Source organism: Danio rerio, chromosome 15 (assembly GCF_049306965.1).
Source record: "Danio rerio strain Tuebingen ecotype United States chromosome 15, GRCz12tu, whole genome shotgun sequence".
Lineage (NCBI taxonomy): Eukaryota > Metazoa > Chordata > Actinopteri > Cypriniformes > Danionidae > Danio > Danio rerio.
This window is the reverse complement of record NC_133190.1, coordinates 25,910,273-25,934,416: the sequence shown is the minus strand read 5'-3', so window position 1 is coordinate 25,934,416 and position 24,144 is coordinate 25,910,273. Positions and strand designations below refer to the sequence as shown.

Below are 24,144 nucleotides of genomic sequence, written 5' to 3'. Positions count from 1 at the left end.
AGCGTTTTTATGCTTCATTTAAATGTGTACCTTGCACCCTCACAACATCCAGGCCTCAGAAGGATCATGAGATTCACCGCAGGTAATGTACACTGCATACTGTATAAATATGCTCTGTTTTTATTGAGATGAGTGAACAGCATGTAATGTGGAGGTCAGGTAAGATATTTCAAGGGTTTGTCATGGTTTAATTTTCAAAAAACTGTGAAGATAAAGAACCCTTATAAGCAATATGTTTAGGAGGGAAAGCAAATGCTGAATTATTGAATTATGTCTCTGTGTGTTTTAATTTAGCAGTGTCATATTTTATTTGCATTTCTGACACGATTTCTGTTGATGCACTCTACTAAAATTTCATTCAACTTCTAATTGGAGCATTGCTTTGAAAGGATTTTGTTATAATTTTAAGTATTTACAGCACTCATTTTTATTTAAATAAAATTGTATTCATGGCCTTTAAGACAAACGTAACATTTATTTATGTTTTCTTCCTGAGGTCTTAGCTAAAGAAACAAATATATGTACAGAATCTAATCAACTGAAGAGTTTCCTCCTGAACTCTGATCTTAAGTCTTGTCAGCGTTTTGTTTAGGCTGAGTATGTGATTTCAAATCATGTTCTTGACAAGCACTCTGGGTACTTTTTCTATATCTAAAATATTGGCAACAAAAACCTGCCAAACAACTGTATGTTTTGTGGATTTGAATCCATAGAAATGAGCAAATGTGGCACGCTTGTATACGTTCAACCATTACTTTTCAGAAAAGTCTTGATATCTGCCATGTAACAATGTCATAAAACAGTTTGGCCTCTTCAATTTGTTAAAGAAGCCTTATATAAACAGGATAAGACACTTTCAAATTGTACATTTTTGTATCTTATATACCAAGAAGAATATTTTATTTGTACAAACTGTTACCTAATTAAATATCTATTTGCTTTTTAATGTTTATATATTTTTTTACTTTTACAGAAACCGTGGAGGCACCAGATTTACCGAAGTAAGACATCAGAAAGTTCTTTAAATGACATTTTAATCTCTGGTGATCCTACACATGGTAATGATAATCCTAGACATGATAATGTTTCATTATTATTTTTATAGCAAACGGCTTTCCCAAAAATGCACGCTACGCTCAGCAATTAAGTATGCCATTCCTGGGTTTCAGTGCCTTTTGTTACCCAAATATATATTCACACTTGAATTTAGTTACATTGCATCTACATGCCAACTAACTCTTATTAGATTATAGGTAGACTGTTAAGGTTAGTGTAAGTTGAAATTTCTTATAGTTAAATGTTTGTTGAAGAAGTAGTATCAACAGAATTTAAGCAGTTTACTAATACTCAAATGAACTATCAAAATAAAGTGTTACCAAATATGTTATTAAAAGATTAATATATATTTAATTAAACTTAATTAAAATAGTATTTTTAACCACTTTAAACCACCTATATCACAAATTTGTTCCTAGTTCTCCAGCCTGTCTACACTGCAGGACTTTTTGTTTGTGATTTTAATTAATTTAATAATTCTCACAATATATAAAATGAATAAGTTGGGAACTTTTTTGTAAAATCTTAAGTTTATAAACGATTTGAATCCCCAGATATTATTACTGTAAAAGTCTAGGCTAATGTTTTGAATAAACTATTAGTGTAGCAAACAACCCAGTTAAAATATAGCCTTTATATGCTCCATGATTTATTGTCATGGTTTAGGATATTGTGCTAAAGTTTGTAATGTTAAATGATATCCACGTATTAAAAAGTGTCGCAAGATAGCTCGAGATTCTATTAAGTTATTTACTCATTCACGAGAGTTATTAACGTTGTCAAGTGTAAAGAACCATATTATTAATATATCCTTATCTTTTTGGTCTGTTTACATAAAACATATGTACAGCACAGTGCAAATGTTTTCCACAGAAAGTTCACCTTCAACCCGAAAGAAGGCATTGACAATCCTGCTTTGGTGATCTCCGATGACAAAGGTTACTTCCTCAATCACTTTCATCCATTTACAGGCAGTATATCGTAAACGACTAAAAGCGAAAGATATGTCAAAACTCTTATTGCTGACTATTGTTTCCAGAGCCAGATGTGCACCCGCGGTTGTGTGTCCTGAGGCGGGAGGAGGGCCAGGGCTTCGGCTTCTACCTGAGCCGGGACGCGGGTCGCTGCAGAGGGCATGTGGTGCGGCAGGTGGAGCCTTGGAGCAGCGCCGAACGGGCTGGACTGAGGATCGGGGACCATGTTTTGGAGGTCAATGAGGACTTTGTGGATGACAAGGAGCACTCGACTGTAAGAGCTCTTCCTTATGCAAACACGAGACCGTTGTGTCGTGTGAATTAATCACACAAACAATGGAATACAATAATGTTGGCAAGTGAATGCAAAGCATTAAGGGGGGCATTTCTCCAGTTCACTATAAAATTTTGTTTCCTCAGGGTGCTCCGGTTTCCTCCACAGTCCAAATACATACGCTATAGAATTGGATAAACTAAACTGGCAGTAGTGTTTGATTGTGTATGTAAGAGTATATGGGTGTTTCCCAGTGCTGGGTTGGCTAGAAGAGCATCCACTGCATAAAACATATGCTGGAATAGTTGGCGGTTCATTCTGCTGTGGCGACCCCTGATAAATAAGGGACTAAGCCGAAGGAAAACAAATGAATGAATGAGTACACTATTTAAACAAAAGTTTAACCTCTTAGTAGCTAACAATTAATAGCCAATATCAGGGATGTCAAACTCAATTCCTGGAGGGCCGCAGCCCAGCACAGTTTAGTTCCAACCCTGCTCCAACACGTTTACCTGTAGGTTTCAAACAAGCCTAAAGGACTCAATTAGTTTGAGCAGGTGTGTTTAATTAGGGTTGGAACTAAACTGCAGGGCTGCGGCCCTTCAGGAATTGAGTTTGACATTCCTGGCCTATATGCTATAGCCGTATTTACCTAATGTTAACATAGATTAGTAAACGCTGTAATTGTTACTGAAATATAATTGTAATCACATTTTTACAATACACTCAGAAGTTCACATTTTATATAGAGTGTCATAATGTTTGACTTTATAGCCAATCATAAGTCGGCCTGGAGGTCCCCAGTACTGGGTCGCAGCTGGATGGGTAAGGTACACATTTGTACTTGAAGGGTCCATATTGGTCCCTCAAAAGTATATATTATAGGTACTAATATGTACCCTTGAGGTATTAATATGGATCTTTCAAAAAAGGTACCACCCCAGGGACAGCTCACGTATCTTTACTTCTGAGTGTATAAACTGCCAAAAGGTATAAAAAAAAAATAAATTAATAAAAATCTGAGGAACAAAAGATGTTTGTGTTGGACCATACTGATTCAGGATTCAGGATTTCCAAGGCATTAATATCTTAATTAATACCTGTCATACATAATTCTTACCACTAATTCAATTCAGTTTCCTGCTTGGTAAGTCTTTAATCTCTATATGGTTTAGACAGCATAAATGGGCAGAATGATGTGTAGTACAATAACCGTGCAATGATAATGTTTACATTCGAGTATCGCCACCATGGCTGCAGGTACGATTAAATCACCAAATCTTGACATAAGTGTAAGTGACAAAAATGTTAATTCACAGTGTCCTTATTACTGTGTACCTGTTATACCATTACAAATATACATTCAGTCATTTTCTTTTCAGCTTAGTCCCTTTATTAATCTGGGGTCGCCACAACATAATGAACCACTAACTTTTCCAGCATATGATATTACGCAGCGGATGCTCTTCCAGCCGCAACTCAGCACTGGGAAATACCAATACATTTTTGCATTCACTCATTTGCTCCACAGCCAAGCTTATTCAATTCACCTACCACTTGTCTTTGGACTGTGGGGGGAAACCGGAGCACCCGGAGGACACCTACACAGGCACGGGGAGAACATGAAAACTCCACAGAACTGACTTTTTTTTTTTTTTTTTTTTAAATAGAGGAGTTCTGCTATTAACAACGCACTGTATAACCTACACCTTCATTTACCTTTAAAAAACACCTAAAAAAATGATATATATATTTTAGGATAATGTTATCTGAGAACCTCATGACCCCAGAGCTATACATGCCATATATACAGATTATTAAACATTTAAAGCAATGTATTTGCTACTTTTGTACCAGTTGAGTGAAAGCCTTGGGTAAAATCCCCCTTTTTTTCAGATGCACTCAAAATAATGAACACATGCTCTCATTGACTGCTTGATTCATCGTGACTACTTTCATTTCAATTCAGCAACTTATTTTTTAAAAGCTAATTAATAAAAAAAATAACTTAAATATTTCTACTTATTTTTTGAAAGTAATGCATTGATTTACTTGTTAACTCGCGCTACTTGTAATTCATTACCCCCAACACTCTTTACTAGTGTGTGTATATTGAGCTGTGTGTTGTTTTCAGGTGGTGCTGAAGGTGCAGGCGTCTGGATTAAAGCTCTATCTGTTAGTTCTGAGTGCTCAAGATTATGAGTTTGCAGTTTCAGAGGGAAGAGACCTTTTGTCCGTTGCCAGATCTTATCGTCCTGAGGGCTGCTCTCGCCCGCGGTTATGCCACATCACTAAAGAGCCTGGCTGTGGTTTGGGCCTCAGCATCATTCCCATTGAAGGTACTGCTTCTGTCGCTCACTTTTTTGACTTGCTAATATTTTTAAGCAATTGTGAAATAAGTTAAAGCACTGGAATAAGGGACTAAGCCAAAGAAAAATCAATAAATGAATGAATAATTCATATATATATATATATATATATATATACAGTTGAAGTCAGAATTATTAGCCCCCTTTTAATTTTTTTTTTCTTTTTTAAATACTTCCCAAATGATGTTTAAAAGAGCAGAGAAATTTTCACAGTATGTCTGATAATATTTTTTCTTCTGGAGAAAGTCTTATTTGTTTTGTTTCGACTGGAAAAGAAGCAGTTATATATTTTTTTAAAAACCATTTTTGTGACAAAATTATTAGCCCCTTTAAGCAAATTTTTTCCAATAATCTACAGAACAAACCATCATCATACAACAACTTGCCTAATTACCCTAACCTGCCTAGTTAACCTAATTAACCTAGTTAAGCCTTTAAATGTCACTTTTGTCACTAAAATATTATTTACTGACATCATGACAAAGAGAAAATAAATCAGTTTTTAGAAATAAGTTTTTAAAACTATTATGCTTAGAAATGTGCTGAAACAATCTTCCCTCCATTAAACAGTAATTGGGAAAAAAAACAAAAAAACGGGCGTTAATAATTCAGGGCGGCTAATAATTCTGACTTCAACAGTATATATATATATATATATATATATATATATATATATATATATATATATATATATATATATATATATATACAGTTGAAGTCAGAATTATTGAAATTGGGGGGAAAAAATAAACAGGGGTGCTAATAATTCAGGGGGGCTAATAATTCTGACTTCAACTCTATATGAATGATTTTGGTGAGCTCTTGTTTATTTAATGGAATATGTGTGATCAGGAGCGCGAGGCCGATATCGCCTGAACCCAGTGACTGATGGTCCAGCGGAAAGAGCAGGCATCCAGAATGGAGACAGGCTCATCTGGATCAATGGAGTCTCGATTTCTGTCATCTCATATGCAGCACTGGCCAAAATGGTAAGCGTGCTCCTAATAAATATCTTTTATGGTATTTTATCGGCACATTTGTATTGCCACAAGCATATCAAAACTGTTTTGAGTTCATTGTGTTTAGTTTTTGATTATTTTCTCTTTGCATTCCCAATAGTACAGTAATTTACATCTGTGTTCATTGGTTTGAAAAGACTATTGTTTAGAGTTTTTGGAGGTTACTCATGATGTGTTGATAGTTAGTTGTATATTCTAATAAGCTGTTATTATAATAAGTCTTACAATAATTGGTGTAACAATTCAGTTTTACAGTTCATTACAAACAGTTTAACGGAAGTTACTATTAAAATTCACACTAAGCATTATGGGGTGTAGGAAAAAGGGGTCTGTTATCTACCAGAATTGCTAGAGTTTTCCTTTTTTTTCTCACTAGGTGAAGAAATGTGAAAAGCATCTGACCGTCTTGGTAATTGACAGCAGGAGTGAAGAGATTTATAATCGCATGGGATTACCCATAATTCCTGCTTTTGCCGAAACCCATAATCTGCCCTACAGACCAAAAACACTCCACCTGACTCAAGGACCACAGGGATACGGCTTCCTCTTAAGGCAAGAGAAGTTACGATCAGGACGCATTGGTGAGAGGTTTACTAAAACTTTGGTTATAACTAAAATACAATTTAGTATTTTTATAACGTCATCATTTTAAAAATGTTTACAAAAAATTAGAAAAAAACAATTTATTTAGTATTTATATGTTTACTATCTGTGATATATTCATATATTTAATGTGCATTTTTTATGTGTATTTCTAAATACACTCATCGGCCACTTTATTAGGTACACCTGTCCAACTGCTTGTTAACGCAAATTTTTAATGAGCTAATCATGGCAGCAACTCAATGAATTTAGGCATGTAGACATGGTCAAGGCGATCTGCTGCAGTGCAAACCGAGCATCAGAATGGGGAAGAAAAGTGTTTTAAGTGATTTTAACCGTGGCATGGTTATTGGTTTCTGGATTTTAATGTACAACCATGTCTAGGGTTTACCGAGAATGGTCTGAGAAAGAGAAAATATCCGGTGAGTGGCAGTTCTATGGACACAAATTCCTTGTTGATGCCAGAGGTCAGAGGAGAATGACCAGACTGGTTGAAGCTTATAGAAAGGCAACAGTAGCTCAAATAACCACTCATTACAACCAAGGTATGCAGAAGAGCATCTCTAAACACACAACACGTTGAACCTTGAGGTGGATGGGCTACAGCAGAAGAAGACCACACCGGGTGCCACTCCTGTCAGCTAAGAACAGGATACTGAGGCTACAATTCGCAAGGGCTAACCAAAATTGAACAATAGAAGATTGGAAAAATGTTACCAGGTCTGATGAGTCTCGATGCAGTGACATTTGGATGGTAGTGTCAGATTTTGGCATCAACAACATGAAAGCATGGATCCATCCTGCCTTGTACCAATGGTTCAGGCTGGTGGTGGCAGTGTAATGGTGAGGGGGATATTTTCTTGGCACCAATAGATTAATCCAATAGAGTACTTTTGGGATGTGGTGTGATGCTATCATATCAATATGGACCAAGGAATATAAGGAATATTTCCAGTACCTTGTTGAATCTATGCCACAAAGGATTAAGGCATTTCTGAAGCCGAAAGGGGGTCCAACCCGTTACTAGTAAGGTGTACTTAATAAAGTGGCCTGTCAGTGTATTTATTTATTGATGAAAAGTTGTGAATGAAATAAAATATTTTTATGGTTTTGGAAAGTAACCTCATTTAATTAGTTTTTTAAGTAATGTTTCTTTTTGAAACATGGTATAAAATACCATATAAGTGATTTTTTTATTCAAAATTAAATATCAACATATTAATCACAAAATATCATGGAACTAAGTGAATAACATTAACATTATATAACTAAACCACTTGTTTAAAATCACATTTAATTATTAGATAAATAAATAATAATAAAATACAAAAAATCTGCTTTCATTTCTATCCAATGTTTAATGTTTCTTTTCATATTCTAATGTTTTTTAGGAAAAAGATCACATTTTTTACAATTATTATTTTTGTATGTTTATCATAGTATAATTGTGTCTTTATTTGAAATGCAAATCACAAACTATATAAAATAGTTGTCTGACAAAGGGATCGCAATATTTAGGAGCACTGTCAATGGCATTGAAAACAAAATTCTTTGTTCTCTATTAACACTAAGCATTATTTTCAGCATGCGGTATAGTATTTCAATCAGCACTGTACTAATATGTTTGCTCTGCTCTGTAGCTCATATATTGCGAGAGATCGACCCCTGCAGCCCAGCTGAGACTGCAGGAATGGAGGATGGAGAAATTGTGCTCGCTGTGAACGGAGAGCAGGTGGAGGATGCAGAGCATGAGGGCATCGTCAGCAAAATACGACAAAGCGGCCAGCAGGTCACCCTCACCACCATCTCCATCGCTGGCAGAGACTTTTACACACAGGTGCTTACACAAACAAGCTTTCACATACAGTACTCCTAAAAAAAAAAGTAGAGGAGCGGCAACATTCAGCTGCTAAATCAACATATTTTTCATCCGACTAAAGACATTTGACCCCAAGGCCCAACCAAGAAGCTTCTAGTACACCGAAACAGGTGTTTTTAAAATGAAATGAATCAACCGTGGGGAAGATAATTGGACCCTGGGGATTGGGTGAGGTCACTGTGACCTAGATAATGTTGGGAAGCGTTATTTTTGTAGGATGTGCTTGGATTTATCACTGAAAAGGTGTTTGTTTTTTCATTCACTTCACTTCAGCTGGCAATGTCTCCATTGCTGTTCTATGACGAGCACATACCAAAATGTGAACCGTTCGCTACACCGGCCCTAGAACATCCTGAGGGACACCAAAATCCACCGCAACCTCGACTTTGTGAGCTTCATAAGGAGGGTACAGGATTCGGCTTCAACCTGGGCTGTGTTGAGAATAAGCCTGGGACTTATATCGGCCAGGTATTGTTATTCAGTTCTGATTTATTATTTATTTTGTTGGTAGAACTATAGTGTGTACAATAATAATAATAATTATTATTATTATTGTTGTTGTTATTAATAAGTATTAGTATTATTGGTGTGTACACTTTTTTGTTAGAAACAATAGAGTTTTACAGTGAATCACATACAGTAGCTGGACTGTCAGACTGATGACATGCAGAAAAATCTGGACGTCTTTGAAAGTTTTATTAGGAAAGGATCCTCCAATAGACTGTGTGATTGACATGTCAATCACTGTTAGCTTTGCTCAGCTTCGTGTTTAGGGGCATAAAAATGTAAATGATAAACTGTCAAGAACACGATGTTCATGGCATCAAGTTCACATCTCTAAAGAGAATCTATTGTTTAGTTAATCTCAATAAGCACTCACTGTTGCAATAGTAAACACCCCAGCTTTCTTCCATAATAGTGTTTAGTGTCACAATATCAGTTTGCAATTACATTAAAAACACAACATCTTTTGCTGTGATGGACGTTTATTATCCCTCACAACATTTGTGGTCCCTTTTAGCCTTTTGTTACCCACCATGTCTTTCTAAAAAGCATTCAGCATGGTAAAACTGAGCTTCTTCTTCACCACATTATCTACAAGCAGTGAAGAAGGTAAGGAAGCAGTGGTTTTATCGTGCTAAAATCATTTTAGTTTTTTTTTCGACCCTCGCATTTTGGGACAGAGTGGCCCACTACATACAATCAAAATGCTACCCATCTGTGCACGGCCTTGATTATGTTTACCAACTCCCATTCTATAAAAGCACAAAAGCCATTTATAGGAAATAATGAGGGTTGACAAATTAAAAACATACAAATTTTAATTTATTATTAGAATAAAATTATAATCCGCACTGGAAGTCCATCTTGTGTGTGCCTGTGTGTTTTGAGGGAGCCTATATTAAATAATGAACATAACAAAAACCGCCTGCTGACGCACACAGTTAATATTGATTAACAAAATAAAGATAAATAATAAAAGCAATGTGTCACAGAGCCTTAAAAGTGTTTAACTCAACAATGAAACATCGAACATAGATTAAAGATTGTATATAGTCAATCAAATGAACTTAAACGATTAAAAAATACAACAAATATTTATTTGGGCTTGAACTACAAAACTAAATGTAAAAAAAAATGTAATAGTTTTGCTTAAGTTGCACATCAACTTTGTCATGTATAAATATCATTATAACCATATTTTATAAATATTATTGTAACTATATAGGCCTTCATCATGCTGACAATCAAAAACAAAATGTCATGATACCACTGGCAATTGTCTTCTGACCGAGTGCACCTTAAAAGACATGAATGACGCTCCTCATATAGCTAGAGAAGCATACAGTTCTTTAGGATCTATATAATTTGTAAAATAAAGAGTTACAGGTAAAGGAAAACAGCAAGGGAGGAAGTTGCCGTGGGTGCAAATGCAAAGTAAAAATAAAAAGTGTATTTATATAAACTGATAGGTAACTAGATAGAATAGACAGAGATAGATTGATCTGTGCAACAGCTGCCGATACGCTGCGCGCTGCAGACGCAAAGGCAAACGCCTGATCCTGCTCTCCAGACTAGAGCTTGCGGAGTGAAACAGGCGTGACTCTCGACTACTTTGACAAATAAACAGCAACATTGCACGCTGACACAAGGCCCAAAATGGGAGTTTGTGATTGGGTCAGCCCAATGTCAATAAAGAAAAGAACCAATCGGCTGCAGATTATGTCACATGGGCCGGTCTGTCCGAAATAAAAAAACTTTCAGAGTGTTAAAGAGCCCAAATTATGGGTTTTTGAAAATTCCCCTCCATGTAGTGTGTAACACAGCTCTAAGTGAAGTGAAGTATCCAGCTAAGGCTTAAATCTGTAAGAATACAGTGTTTAAAATGGTTGATTCATCTATAAAAGAGTCGACTCATAGTGCTTCAAACGAGTCGCCTTGATACCGATTCATTAGGTGTTTCGCCATGACGTACGAACGAAACCAAGTTATTCACGTGCACGCGCAAACCCGGGAGATTTCAAACCCGAGGCCCCGCCCTCTGACGCAGAAACCCAGACACACACACACCCACAAACACACGCACACCCACAACAACATGCACACAAACATGCCGGTCGATTGAAGTCACACTGCAGATGGATATATTGAGTCTCTACCCAAAGATGAAACATCAGTATTATAACCAAGCAGTTGGAAACTTCTGGAAGCTACATGCTACAAAGAATACTTCATCTGAGTTTGTTAAAGGAAGGATCAGTAAAGAGTAACTTACTGATGGACGTCAGGATGGGTTTCTTCCTCCATTTCTCAAGTGTAAGTACGTGCGGTTAAAGTTGTTGCCTCGTTTACTCTAGCTTGCAAATGTATTTAGTTGTGATTTGTTACTTGTAACCGAGTGTACTGTATCAGGTTAACTGGCTATATTCTCTTATCGCGTGCAAAGTCACGTTAAAAACGCGACGCGTGCTGCTTTGTTTATGGAGCTCCGTGCTAGAGTTCTGCTCCCGTGATTTATTCGCAAATTTATTCCCGCGCCGCAGAAATCTGGCGCGGGGACAGCCGCGGGAATAAATTTCCGAATAAATCGCGGGGAGCGGTCGGTAACGGGTTTAATTTGGAATGGGAGCGGGCTGTCTAGCAATATCACGGATATTGCTATGCGAATGAGAAAGATGTGTCTGCTTGGTGCTTGTGTGTGTGTTAGTGCGCACGCGCGCGTATGAGAGAGAGAGAAAGAGCACGAGAGAGCGAGCAAACGAGCTTTTTGTGCTTGGTGCTGTGTTTATACAGACAGCTTGGCTGTCTGGACTGTGTAGCTGGGTGATTTTTGGTCCCCCGCTCTAGCGGGATCGGGCGCGGCGGGCAGAAAACGGAGCGGGTTCTTAGGCTAAAACCTGGCGGGTGTGGGCGGAAGCGGGAGCGTTGTCGTCCCGTGTGTTTTTGTGTGTGTGTGGCAGCTAAAATCCACGCCTACACTATCGAGCGTGTATGAACTGTGATTACTTTTATATTGCTGATTGGCTATTGGCCATTTCGCTCTCTGACTGAAGGCAGTCGACCAATCGCGACAGACTGTCATCGGTCCAATCAGCGCAGATTAGCTTCGCGCTAAGGAGGGGTTTGGGAACAAATGAATCACTGGACGATTCATACAGGAGTCGCTGTGATAATTAGATAAAAATAAATGCATATTATAAGACCATGAAAGTGTTTTTTGACCTTGCATGCATATTAGACTGTTGTTGGAGACCCTTACAACCAAGATATGACCCTATTTCATGTATAATATGGGCTCTTTAAGGGCGTCACACACCAGATGCGCCGCTTAGAGCCATGGCACGGCACGCACAGAACAGTTGAAAGTATTGTACATCAGATGTGCATATTCGCATTTATTTAAAATGCAGCTAATCAGATGGCGGTCTGTGGAACTTGGACTTGCGGAACCGGTGTGTGTACCCTGATAGAAAATTATGTTTAGAACTCTAAAATGCATGGTGCTGCATGGCGCTGCATGTGGCTACAAAGCACATAGCTGAGCGGCACTTCTAGTGTGTGACCCCTTTTAAGCCTCCTTTCCACTGCACACGACAGACCAGAGGTCATTCATTTCCAATGGAGAGTAGTCTGAGCGTTCCGATCATCTCCATATGCGAAAAATTCGGATGCGAATTGAGCTGCGGATCTGTTACAATATTTGAACTCCTGTGACTAGACTGTATGCGCCAGTCCGACCGGATGTGATGCATTCCAAGCATGTTGTCCAAGTAGGTCTGTGTGTGTGAGATAAGAATTAGTAGTTTTTTTTTCTGTTATTTTGTGAAACAGAAAAAGTCTATATTAAAAAACAAAACAAAAAAACATTTCTATTGATAAATGTAAGTAATAAAAACATAAAATATTAAACTTTTTATGTTGCCTCCACTTGCGCACAACGCACAAAGAATAATGGCTCTAGTTTTTGCATTCCTTTATTTCGGACACTATGAGAACAGCTTCTCCCCCATGGTACACATCAGAACTGAAAATTCTGTGCGACTGCCACAAGGGGCGTATTCGGACAGTGATGTCCAAATGTTGTGTGCAGTGGAAAGGTGGCTTTACAGATCACAGCATGATCAGTTAATTAGGCAGAAAAAAACAACAGTCTGCTAAGTGTTTTATGGGCCGATCAAATCATAAGAAAATGATCAGCCCGGCCCGAAAAGTATGTCGGGCTATCGGGAAACTGCCCGGTCTGCCAGATGGCCAGTCCACCCCTGGTAACGAGTGGCTAAAAGGGAGCACAAATGTTGTGAGGGACTATAAAAAAGTGGTCAATTGTTGTATAATAAAAGCTCCGCTGCTTTCATGCCTTTTTTCTTTTAGTTCAATGGCTTTCAGTTTTACTCTGCTTCATACTATGAGAATACATTTTGAATACAATTAGCCATGAACTAGTTTCTGCATAGTTCCATAGGATACAATAAAGATGACAAGTCCCATGATTCCACACTCAGCGGCATCAGATTATAGCTGTTTCTCAATTCCAATAACGCAGAAAACAGTCTTGCCAGGTCACGTCAGAGGAACGAACTTGGGATACCGCAAGAATAGAGAACGCGTTCTGTGAGAAATGAGATGCTGGGTTCTTCCTAATGGTCACATGATCTTCACACATTTTTTTTAACAGACAATTATTTAAACATTACAGCATTCATACAACAATTTATTTTTAGAACTGAACTTTGGTGGTTGATGATGACGTTACACAAGGACACCAGAGCGCTGAAGAACGCATATTGAGAAACAGCCTATGCCTTTGTTTGTTGTGAATACACGCCCTCTAGTGGTGAAAATTACAGTGTGCCTTTAATATTGTAGATGTTTTCTTTTTTTCAAGGCATTTAACTAAAAACCTGTTTAAACAAACAAACTAACAAACCCATCACTTAATTTAATCCTACTTTTAAAAATGTCACTCACCCTGTAGTTCAAATATACTAGCTCATTACCAGGCTTTGACCTACAAAAATACATCATCCCTAAGAATTCTTCTGCCACTGGTCAGGCAAAATGATAATTCTGTTCCCAGACTCATCACTTTGGTTAAAGGGATCGATCACCCAACAATTAACTCACTCTAAATTCAATTCTTTGCCAAAACATGGCATGTAATGCATGTAAACCTCAACACTTTGGTATTCAAGAAAACATATACAGGCAAAACCAAATTAACACCTGTGGCTTCTTCAGATGCATCAATGTCTTACAGTGAAACAGTTGGTTTGAGCAAGAAACTGAAAATTATTTACAGAATTATCCAAAGATAACATTAATCCACAGACCAGTGAAACACATTCACAGCAGTCTGGAATGTGAGCTTTCTGTCACGTAAATTCACACACGAGCTGACATTGTGTATTCATAACAGAGAAGGAGGACGGCTATGTTTTATTGTTTATCAAAATCATATTTACTTATTCTGAAACATGTATAAAAGAGTATCATTACTGCACATTTTATGTGTGCAATTTCATTTATTTCATATACAACATCATATCTAGACTGTCATAAACATACTGAAGGCTGCTGCTTGGAAATAACATTCAGTTTCTTCCACACATGAATCATAAGACCTCAGTGTAAGACATAAGTCGCATCATAAAACCTTAATGTATCATCAGCATGTTTTTTTTGTTTTTAACTCTTAAAGGGTCAGTACCTTTTAATTAGCATTTTATGAATCACCAAAGACCATAGATTGTGTAGTTAGCTACATGGAAAGTAAATTAACAGCAAATATTCGTTTTTAGGTGAACTATCTCTTTAAGACATTAACTTTTGTTGGGATGCTCAAGCCAACATATTTTAAAAGCAGTTTAATAACACACAAAAACCTGCAGCTTTAAATATGCTTCTGTCGCGTGATTCTCCTTCTGGCCTATAGGTGGTGTCGGGGAGCACAGGAGAAAGAGCTGGCCTGCGTAAATGGGATGTTTTGATTGAAGTGAATGGCCAGAATGTGGAAGACGAGTATTTTGATGAAGTGGTGAGACTGATAACAGGAGGAGGAACACCTCTCAGGCTGCTGGTGGTGGATGGACTTCAATATGACAAATTAAGAAACACCAGGCAGACCATAAATTTGGGACTTAATAACAAGGTGAGACCTGCTCACAAATGTGTAGCAATTTCCACATTTCTAGATACCTTTTAAAATCTGGTTATTATGTTTCAGGTTCCAGATGCTTCACAGGACGATTTTGTGTGAATGTAGTAGTCAGGTACAGTTTTATGAATGTATTTTGTTCATTTAAAGGGGTGGTCCACTATGATATCATATTTTAAACTTTAGTTGATGTGTAGTGTAACTGTGTGAACATAAACAACATCTCTGAATGTAATACGCTTCAATGCAAAGGGAGACATTGGCTTTTACAGAGTTAGCCTTGCCGAGCCTACAGCGAACGAAGTTTGGAGACTACAAAGAAATACATCTGGATTAATGAAATCATAAACCCTTATCCATAAGGTTATGCACATTCATCTGGGGTGGCCAGATTATAGCAGTGGGCTAAAATGCTGTCCAAATGCTGCTAATTTCACAGAGCTTCTACTGTTTCTGTATTTGGGCTACCAAAGTAAACGACACAAAGAGGGAAGGGCTTACATTTTAATTTTAATTATGTTACAGAGAATTTTAAAAACAATAAAGCATTTGACAAAGGACAGTTTCCAGAATCTCTCCCAGTTCAGTACTGGATTAGGCTAAAAACTCCTCAAAGAAGGAACAGCTCCAACCATAATGGACGAAGCTGTGGATTGTAAGCCACAACCTTTAAGTGTTTTATTCGTTAAAATTTATCAACTAAATGCACAGTTTTTAGCGTTAACAATATGTTGCAGTAAGGACGTAACCAAGGATGTAAACAACAGGAAATGCAGTTTGGCACCGTTAACAATTAAGCTACAAATGCGTTTTTATCCGTCAAACCCCTGTAAACACCCACAATCTGCAGCAGCGCTGCAGTGTCTCTCTATGTGGCTGCTTTCCCTGCATTCTACATTTCAAATAATGAACTTGCAAAAGAGATGTGAACATTTAATATTACATGCTTATTCCGAATATATGTGAAAGACACTTGTCAGATTTTATTTTAAAGAGCAGGTATGAGGTTCAGCTGTGTCCTTTTCATTTTCTGTCTGATTCAGGCTAACAGTTAAACTGACTGACAGTGTATTTACAAAAAGGCAAAGCATGTGCTAGTAGACGTGAAGCCGATCCATGAATCACAGCACATTATGTTAGCTGACCAATCAGAGCCTCTTGAGGGCGGGCCTTCCAGGAACTAGGAAATATGACATTTGTTTTCATGTTAGCTGAGTAGCAGTATATATTTAAAGTAAGATAAATGAAAAAATAACAAGTGTGATTTTCTACAAGTGAAGCATGAGCACACGTTGCTTTGCATCTTATAAACACAACCAAGCCTTAAAAATACACTCTGGACCACCCCTTTAAATATATATGGAAAGATTAAATTGTCTGTAATGTTTTTTTATATATATGTAAAACAACCTTTCTCTACTGGAGAACACAAATATTGTTTATTTGGCTAAAAAGTCATTTCAATAGCTTGATGTAAATGTACAGATATTGTCTTATGTTGTGCAAAGATGTTTACAAAAGGGTGAACATTGCTTGTCAATAACCACTTTTATTTTAGTCACTATTAAAAATGAGCAGTACATGTGTAATATAAAGATCATGCAGGAGGAGTTGTGTACAATTTGGTTTTCAAAAAGAAAAAAATATATATATTTAGTTTTAGGACTATAAAACGTTAAAATGCTAAATGTCTTAATATTTGCTCATGTCTCATTCTGGTAAATAATATGTGTAGTTATCTGTGACTTTGTGTCAATATGCTGATTTAAGATTTATTTCACAAATATTGTCAGGTGTGTAGCTTAAGTAAATTCAGTTCAAAGTGTTTTGAATTGTGCTCTGAATGTCAATCGATGTATATTTAAGAATGCAAATAACATGACGTTTACTATGTGTTTCGATCAGTTTTTACATGTGAAATCATTAATAAATTTTATCAAGAAGCTTTTTTTAAACCTCAACTTTTTCCGCAGTCCTCTTTTTGGACATCCTCCAGTTCTGTAAATCCAAAGAGAAATTAATTTTCACTTATTTATTATTTACAAGAAAATATTTGCAGATTAATTAGTTTAACTTTTAAATCCAACCTGTAAGAATTTGGTCAATGCATGTAACAACTCTATTAGCATCCTCCTTGCTGAAGCACATTGGAGGTTTGAATTTGATGACACTGTCCCATGGTCCATCTGTGCTCATCACTATACGATCCTCTTTCAGCCTGAACAAATTAGAAAAAGCAGTTGGTCATCAGATACATGTAACTAGATGAGAAAAAAGAGAAGATGTCTGTACCTTCGGACTAGATGTGCTGCTTCTTCTGTTGCTGGTTCTCGGGACTCTCTGTCTTTAACAAGCTCCATACCTATAAACAGCCCAACACCACTGGAAGAAAAAACGAAAACAAAAGACAGACTTGCTATGCTTTCTTGTTTATTTTAAAGCATGAAGTTAGCCATTTCCATCAATGAATAAATATTTAAAGAGTAACAAAAAACAAATCTTTTCTTTTGGAATTACCTCACAGTTCAAACTTTCTAACTCAGAAGTTCAAGTTTATATAATAAAATTCAGATTTTCTTTCCTCACATTTATTACTTTTTCTTGAAGTTGAAATTCTGAGATTTACATTTGAAGACATGATTATTAACTTATACCCAAGTGACATTTAACAGAGCAAGGAAAATGAGTAAGTCTTGTTATATTTATCTTCCAGCAAAAAATCGTATTGCTTTAAGTTTGGCTGAGATTTTAAAATATGTAAATGCAAAAACTGTTACAGACAATATTATTTGTCGCCTTCAGTAAATTTTTTTGATTGTCTGAACAAATACTGAACAAACTACAATTGTCCTATGATTTGCCTTATTACCCTAGTTAAGCCTTTAAATCACATTTTAAGTTACTAGATACTAATACAAGTATCTTGCAAAATAACTAATAAATCTTATCATGCATGTCATCATGGCAAAGAAAAAAATAAATTAGTTATTGAAAATTAAATCTTAAAATTTTTAAAACTTATGTTAAAACTAAATATTAAAACTATAACTAAGTTTAATACTAATATTCATGACTAATATTAATACTAATACTATATTAAAACTATAATTAAATATTAAAACTATTAAACTATTATGAAATTAAATAATAAAACTATTATTACTATTATATTACACACATAAAAATGTGTTGTAAAAAACTCCATTTAATAGCACTTACGGAATATTTGAAAAAGTGTAAACATTTTGCGGGAGGGATAATAATTGCCTGTTTATATCTGTCAAATATTTCAGAATTTTGAGTTTCCCTCTCACATTTCCAAACAAAAACATGCAATTGTGAGTTTATTTTTGAAAAGATATATTCATTATTACCATAGTATTACAATAGTACTAGACAAGATTTATTTTGTTTATTTTATACCGCACATCTCCGATGAGTAGATGTTTTTCCTGAAGCTGAAGGAGCAGCTGTTTAAGATGACCTCCGACACGCACCGCATTGCCTCTGAGATCTTCCTTCTCTATCACATCTAAAACTGCCAGACCAATGGCGCAGGACACTGGGTTACCACCAAACTGCATGGGAGAAACCCGAAATGTTACTTTTACAGTTTTCAAAACACCTAAAACTATATGAATTTACATTTAGTCATTTGGCAGACGCTTTTGTCCACAGCGACTTCCAATTGAGGAGGCATTTAGTAATACAAAAAGAAGAGGCAATACAAATGCTAATTTTACAAAAGAACTGTTTGTGCTCAGAGAACTAAGTGCTAGAGTACGGTGTGTGTTTTATTAGAGAGAAAAGAGTGTGCTTTGTCAAGCCCACTTACCTGTGTGAGCCACACTTAAAATTGCATAAAGTTTTGAGGTTATCGTGTGGATAAATGACAAGGCTTTAGAAAGTGACTTATATGTGTGAAATATGAAAGTGATATATCGTGCAGCTCTCTAACATACATTATCACAGAATTAGTTCCAAGCATATCGGTGTTCTAAGCACTCACTGTGTTGAAGTACTCCACTCCATTGGCTGTAAAAGCACCAGCGATCTCCTCTGTAGTGACCACGCATGCAATGGGATGACCGTTGCCCATCGGTTTGCCCATGGTCACAATGTCAGGGCAGAAATCTTCACCCTCAAGCTGAAACGCCCAGAAATGACTCCCAACACGACCAAAGCCTGTCTGAATCTCATCTGCCACATAAACCCCTCCTGCTTCATGAACATATCTGAGGGTAAAGCAGCTTCATTTACTGGTTTCCTGATAAAGTATAAAGATACTTATCAAATTGTAGAAAAACACTTACTCTGCTACTCTTTTACAATATCCAGTGGGGAAAATGATTTGACCTCCAACGCTGGGTAAAGACTCAGCAAAAAAAGATGAAATCTGTTGATAAAATTAATCATTTATATAATAGGTTATCCAATAATGTACATTGTCATCATTTGCTTTTTCCCAAACTTGAAATACAATAAACATCAGTGGGGTCCAAATCAGCATTTTAATCCAATTTAGATACCAGTTTTTAGTTCCTTAGACACCAAACCCTGTCCTGTTAACCAAACTCTCAATGATCAACATCCATTTTTGTAATAAATCACTCTTTTTTTAAAAACTAAACAAGTTCAGGCAGTTAGACATGATTTGCAAATCGTATACACTCTTAATGCAAAAATGTATATACATTTCTACAGATTAAAATTAAAATAGTTTTAAACGTTGATGCTATTGTCTTTTGTTACACAACGGTAAACACGGGCAGCAAAAGTTTACACAAATAGAACACAATTGTCATTTACACACAACACAAACTTTCACTTTTTTCTGAAGATGTGATCAAACCGGCTGTTAGGAGTTATGTTGCATTTACTATACTTTTTTTTTTGCAATTGCAAGTTCAGGCTTTAGCCAGCCTGGTAAAAGGGGTGGTTCTTTATTCTCAAAAAAGTGGACCTTTTTGCAGTTATACGCCTCATTTTCTATTTTTCACTTTTTTTTAGCTGAATTAGCTTGTCGGATGGTCATCATAACCACTCTTTTTGATGTACCGAAAATATTTCCTAAAGATTTAGAATAAAGAAAATTGACACGTATATTTTTTAAAATACAAATTTATTACATCATAATATCAACAGAAAACATTTTTAAATTAAAAACTGTAGCCTATTGTAATTTATTAGGCAAATAACAAACCGGTCAGCACTTTCAACTTTCCATTCAAGAATTTGGCCATTTAAACAAAAAATATTTTCAAACAACAACAACAACAATAATAACAATAATAAAAACAGTAATAATAATAATAATTTAGAGCTTCACAATTTTCCTAGCCTCTTTTCATGGATAACAACAATAGCCAAAATAGTATTGGAATAAATCTTAATATGGGCTGCTTTTGGTGCTACACACTTTTTTTATTCGTCATGTTTTCTTTCAAGAATAAGGTTTAGAAAAAAATATACTTGTAAAATATTTTCTCTATTTAAAAACAATACAGTAGCGAAAGATGACTTTGCTTACGTCATATATTAGGACTCTTGAAAAATAACTATTCCAAAACGGAATAACTGAAGTCACACCAGGATTACGTTCGATCTTAAAGCCTTTTGATGGGTTATTTTTACTATTTATGATGGCATAGCAGTCAAAATAGGACGAATGAGCTCATGAATGCGACAAATTCTGGAACTTTGTCACTGAGCGGTGGGTCTTTCGAACCTCACAAATCTTCCCTGGCTACAGGCCTGTAGTTTAAACATTTTTCTATAACTACTGTACAGTACATATTCTGGAATTTCTCCAAGTGTCTAATGAATGATCTGTAGGGTTTTTTTTGTACAGGTTTTTTTTTTTTAATCTATAGTATTTTGTTCATTTTAATTTGAAAGTTTTTGTAATTTTGTACATAATTTGGTAAATAAATGTTATTTTATATTTTATTATTTTTATTAAATTTAATTAAAATGAGATGTATTTTTTTGGTGAAAATTCTAGCTGAAATAAAATCTGATAATTTTTTTTATTGTTTCATTTAACTTCAGTTAAATCTAATAACCATGGACACCACTGACTTTTATTATTCATTCATTCATTTTCTTTTCGGCTTAGTCCCTTTATTAATCTGGGGTTGCAACAGCGGAATGAACCGACAATTTATCCAGCATATGTTTTAAGCAGCGGATGCCCTTCCAGCTGCAACCCATCACTGGGAAACACCCATACACACTCATTTACACACATACAGTGCGGACAATTTAGCCTACCCAATTCACCTATACTGCATGTCTTTGGACTGTGGGGGAAACCGAAGCACCCAGAGGAAACCCACGCCAACACAGGGAGAACATGCAAACTCCACACAGAAATGCCAACTGACCCAGCCGAGGCTCGAACCAGCGACCTTCTTGCTGTGAGGTAAACGTGCTACCCACTGTGCCACCGTGAAGCCCTGACTTTTATTATATATACAAAAAAAATGTAAAAACATTTATTTTTTTATCTTAACCATACCTTGCGACCTTTCTTATGCGCCTCTTCAATCAGGCTTTTGACCGTGTCTGCATAAGCCTGTCCAGGCTCAGGATGATCTTCTCGATAGATACCGTGGTAAGTATCAGGGAGAGGTGCCTGTAGATATGCAAAAAGAGCCTTTAGATATGTAGCAAAGAGCCTTTTTTACAGCTTAAAAAATGTTTTTATGTCTTGTACACACCACATGAACCCACTCTTTCTGGCCCTCCAGTTTCCTGAACTTGTATGGGCTGATATCAATAAGCGAGGTCAGATGTCCATGATATGCACTGAAGAGGAAGGTAAAGATGACATATAAATAAGCAAGTTCCCATGACCTGTTAATGTAAAATCTTTACATCGAGTAAAGCTTACTGATCTAGAACGATCACATCCTGATGTCTGGTGTACTGACGGGCCAGTCTCAAGGCCAGATCGTTAGCCTCTGATCTTTAAATGATGACAAACATCTTAAAGATTTTGTTGAACAGTGCTTTTAAACCCAATGAAAAGCCACTTACCCTGAGTTGACAAAATAGAAGACAGAAAGTTTCTTTGGGAGAGTGGCAGCCAGTCGATCAGCATACTGCACTATATTATCATGAAGGAATCTAGTGTTTGTGTTCAGAAGATCCATCTGAGCGCCAGCCACCTGAGTGATGCTGGGGTGACTGTGACCCACTGAAAAGATCATGTGATTATGTACTTGACACTTTTGGAAAGAGCTATGGAAAGCCTATTTAAATTCAGTGACATGAAGACAAGAGCTGCTTCTTTTTCTGTAGACATATAGAGTGACCAGATGTCAGTTTTTTGAGGAGTCTAAATGTTTGTTGTCTTTTCCCCGACTGGAGATGTTTTAATTTAAAATAAATTTACCAGATAAACACAAAGATTGCACAAAAATTGCACAAAGTAACAATTTGGTTTTGGCAAAAATAATGAACAAAGTAACAGGGTTAGACAAACCACTTTTTTAGTCCTTTTATTAATCAGGGGTCGCCACATCGGAATGAACCGCCAACTTATCCAGCATATGTTTTACGCAGCGGATGCCTTTCCAGCTGCATCCTATCACTGGGAAACACCCATACACATTCACACATACACTATAGAAAATGTAGCCTTCCCAATTCACCTATAGCGCATGTCTTTGCTCTCAGAGGAAACCCACGCGAACATGGGGAGAACATGCAAACTCAACACAGAAATGCCAACTGACCCAGCTGGGGCTCAATCCAGCAACCTTCTTGCTGTGAGGCGATAGTGCTACCCACTGCACCACTGTCTATTTTGTGCGCCCTACATCTATTTTGCCTACTTGTACATTTTCTAATGATTTTTGAAAACATTTTTGATTTTTGATACATTTTACAAAATATTTAACTTTGATGAATGGATGTTTCTTTTTTTAAAATAGTAAAACTGGCAATAATACATTTAATAATGCTTTGAGGTCGATCATTTTTCTTGGGAAGTTTCACATACACAAAGTAAAACTGATGTCTGTTACTCCTTTCTTTATTTTTTTCTGTAAAGATTTATAAATATTTTATAAATCTTTGACCGCAATTACAAGCAACAAGAAGACTATAAAAATCTCTCCAATAATGAAAAAAATAATCTGTACAATCTAATAATTTAAATATATTTTAATTTTATGTATGTTCTGCATCACTTGCTAAGTTTTTTGAATGACTGTTACATACAGTTGAAGTCAGAATCATTGGCCCCTCTGTTTATTTTCCCTCCAATTTCTGTTTAAGGGAGAGAAGATTTGTTTAACACATTTCTGATTAAAATAGTTTTAATAACTCATTTCTAATAACTGATTTATTTTATCTTTGCCATGATGACAGTAAATTATATTTGACTAGATATTTTTCAAGACACTTCTATACAACTTAAATCGACATTTAAAGGCTTTACTAGGTTAATTAGTTTAATAGGCAGGTTAGGGTAATTAGGCAAATTATTGTATAATTTTATTGTTTTTGTATAACTAAATTAAAAACTGCTTTTAATATAGCTGAAATAATACAAATAATACCTTTTTTAAAGAAGAAATATTATTATCATTGTATTAACATCATTTGGGAAATATTTTAAAATAAATAAAAATTCAAAGGGGGGCTAATAATTCTGACTTCAACTGTATGTCATTTTACAATCCTGTATTCTTGTCAGTTACATGCTTTAGTAAAAAATAAACAAATTACATTTTAAAATATATTAAAATAGAAAATAGCTATTTGATAATGTAATAAAGTGACAACATTAGTCAATTTTACTGTATTTAGATGATTTACAGTATGTATTGACAAGCATTCCATGTTGAGGTTTTATTTATTAACGCTTTTGTCTAATTATAATTTATATACGTCATCAGCTGGATACATGCCATAACTGCAAAATGTCCTTACCATGTTGAACATTACTAATGCAATCTAAATACTGCGTGCCATTCTCGTCGTATAAATATTGACCCCGTGCTCGGACTATTTTCACAGGATCATGGGAGAAAAAGAGTCTGCAGGACTGTCTGAAAAGACATTGAAAAGAGCAGAACAGCATTTCAAACTGCAGCAGACCTCATAATAAAAAAGCTAACGGTAAGTTTAATATTTGATCCAACTTACGCAATCAGCTTCTTGCGCATTTGCAAAGTCTCATTTTTGTGAAAAAGTTCAACAGCCATTTTAAACGACGAGGTCTTCTGCTAAAGCCGACTGTTTTTACAGCCTGAAGACATCTGGCAAGACTTTGAACCAAAGAAAAGGGAGAGGGAGGGAGAT

General features: G+C 36.0%; 2 protein-coding genes across 15 annotated transcripts; one reads left to right on the top strand and one right to left on the bottom strand.

Annotated features, from left to right (window-relative positions):
• Nucleotides 1–24: 24 nt before the first annotated feature.
• Nucleotides 25–16,790, top strand: nherf4a (NHERF family PDZ scaffold protein 4a). 5 transcript variants are annotated; one of them, XM_680306.9, is made up of 11 exons: nt 25–82; nt 974–1,001; nt 1,930–1,994; nt 2,096–2,304; nt 4,439–4,643; nt 5,526–5,662; nt 6,069–6,273; nt 7,936–8,132; nt 8,448–8,642; nt 14,608–14,823; nt 14,899–16,790. In XM_680306.9, the coding sequence occupies exons 1-11, from the start codon at nt 67–69 to the stop codon at nt 14,929–14,931; spliced, it is 1,506 nt and encodes a 501-aa protein (XP_685398.4). In that variant the 5' UTR covers nt 25–66; the 3' UTR covers nt 14,932–16,790. The 5 variants fall into 5 exon arrangements, with proteins under 5 accessions (XP_685398.4, XP_073779793.1, XP_073779792.1 ...); XM_073923692.1 differs by having other exon boundaries at nt 974–1,058; nt 1,907–1,994; XM_073923691.1 differs by having other exon boundaries at nt 25–159.
• On the bottom strand, nt 15,320–24,138 carry phykpl (5-phosphohydroxy-L-lysine phospho-lyase). 10 transcript variants are annotated; one of them, XR_012390525.1, is made up of 13 exons: nt 23,989–24,138; nt 23,773–23,891; nt 21,871–22,030; nt 21,725–21,799; nt 21,552–21,639; nt 21,350–21,466; nt 19,143–19,225; nt 18,839–19,064; nt 18,258–18,407; nt 17,122–17,211; nt 16,917–17,047; nt 16,786–16,827; nt 15,320–16,009 (listed from the first exon to the last, which is right to left on the bottom strand). XR_012390525.1 is itself a non-coding variant. In XM_068213560.2 (13 exons), the coding sequence occupies exons 1-12, from the start codon at nt 24,045–24,047 to the stop codon at nt 16,787–16,789; spliced, it is 1,344 nt and encodes a 447-aa protein (XP_068069661.1). In that variant the 5' UTR covers nt 24,048–24,138; the 3' UTR covers nt 15,320–16,009; nt 16,786. The 10 variants fall into 10 exon arrangements, 4 of the variants coding, with proteins under 4 accessions (XP_068069661.1, XP_068069660.1, XP_068069662.2 ...); XR_012390526.1 differs by having other exon boundaries at nt 16,792–16,827; XR_012390528.1 differs by having other exon boundaries at nt 23,773–23,887.
• Nucleotides 24,139–24,144: the final 6 nt, after the last annotated feature.

Bases quoted from the DNA above. Each gene is read 5' to 3' on its own strand.
- phykpl (XM_068213559.1), bottom strand. From the start codon at position 24,047: ATGGCTGTTGAACTTTTTCACAAAAATGAGACTTTGCAAATGCGCAAG. The intron at 23,892-23,988 runs GTAAGTTGGATC...ATGTCTTTTCAG, and splicing joins ATGCGCAAGAAGCTGATTGC to ACAGTCCTGCAGACTCTTTT. The intron at 19,226-21,349 runs GTATGGTTAAGA...TTTTATCAACAG, and splicing joins CGCATAAGAAAGGTCGCAAG to ATTTCATCTTTTTTTGCTGA.
- nherf4a (XM_073923691.1), top strand. From the start codon at position 129: ATGAGTGAACAGCATGTAATGTGGAGGTCAG. The intron at 160-973 runs GTAAGATATTTC...TTACTTTTACAG, and splicing joins GCATGTAATGTGGAGGTCAG to AAACCGTGGAGGCACCAGAT. The intron at 4,644-5,525 runs GTACTGCTTCTG...ATGTGTGATCAG, and splicing joins CAGCATCATTCCCATTGAAG to GAGCGCGAGGCCGATATCGC.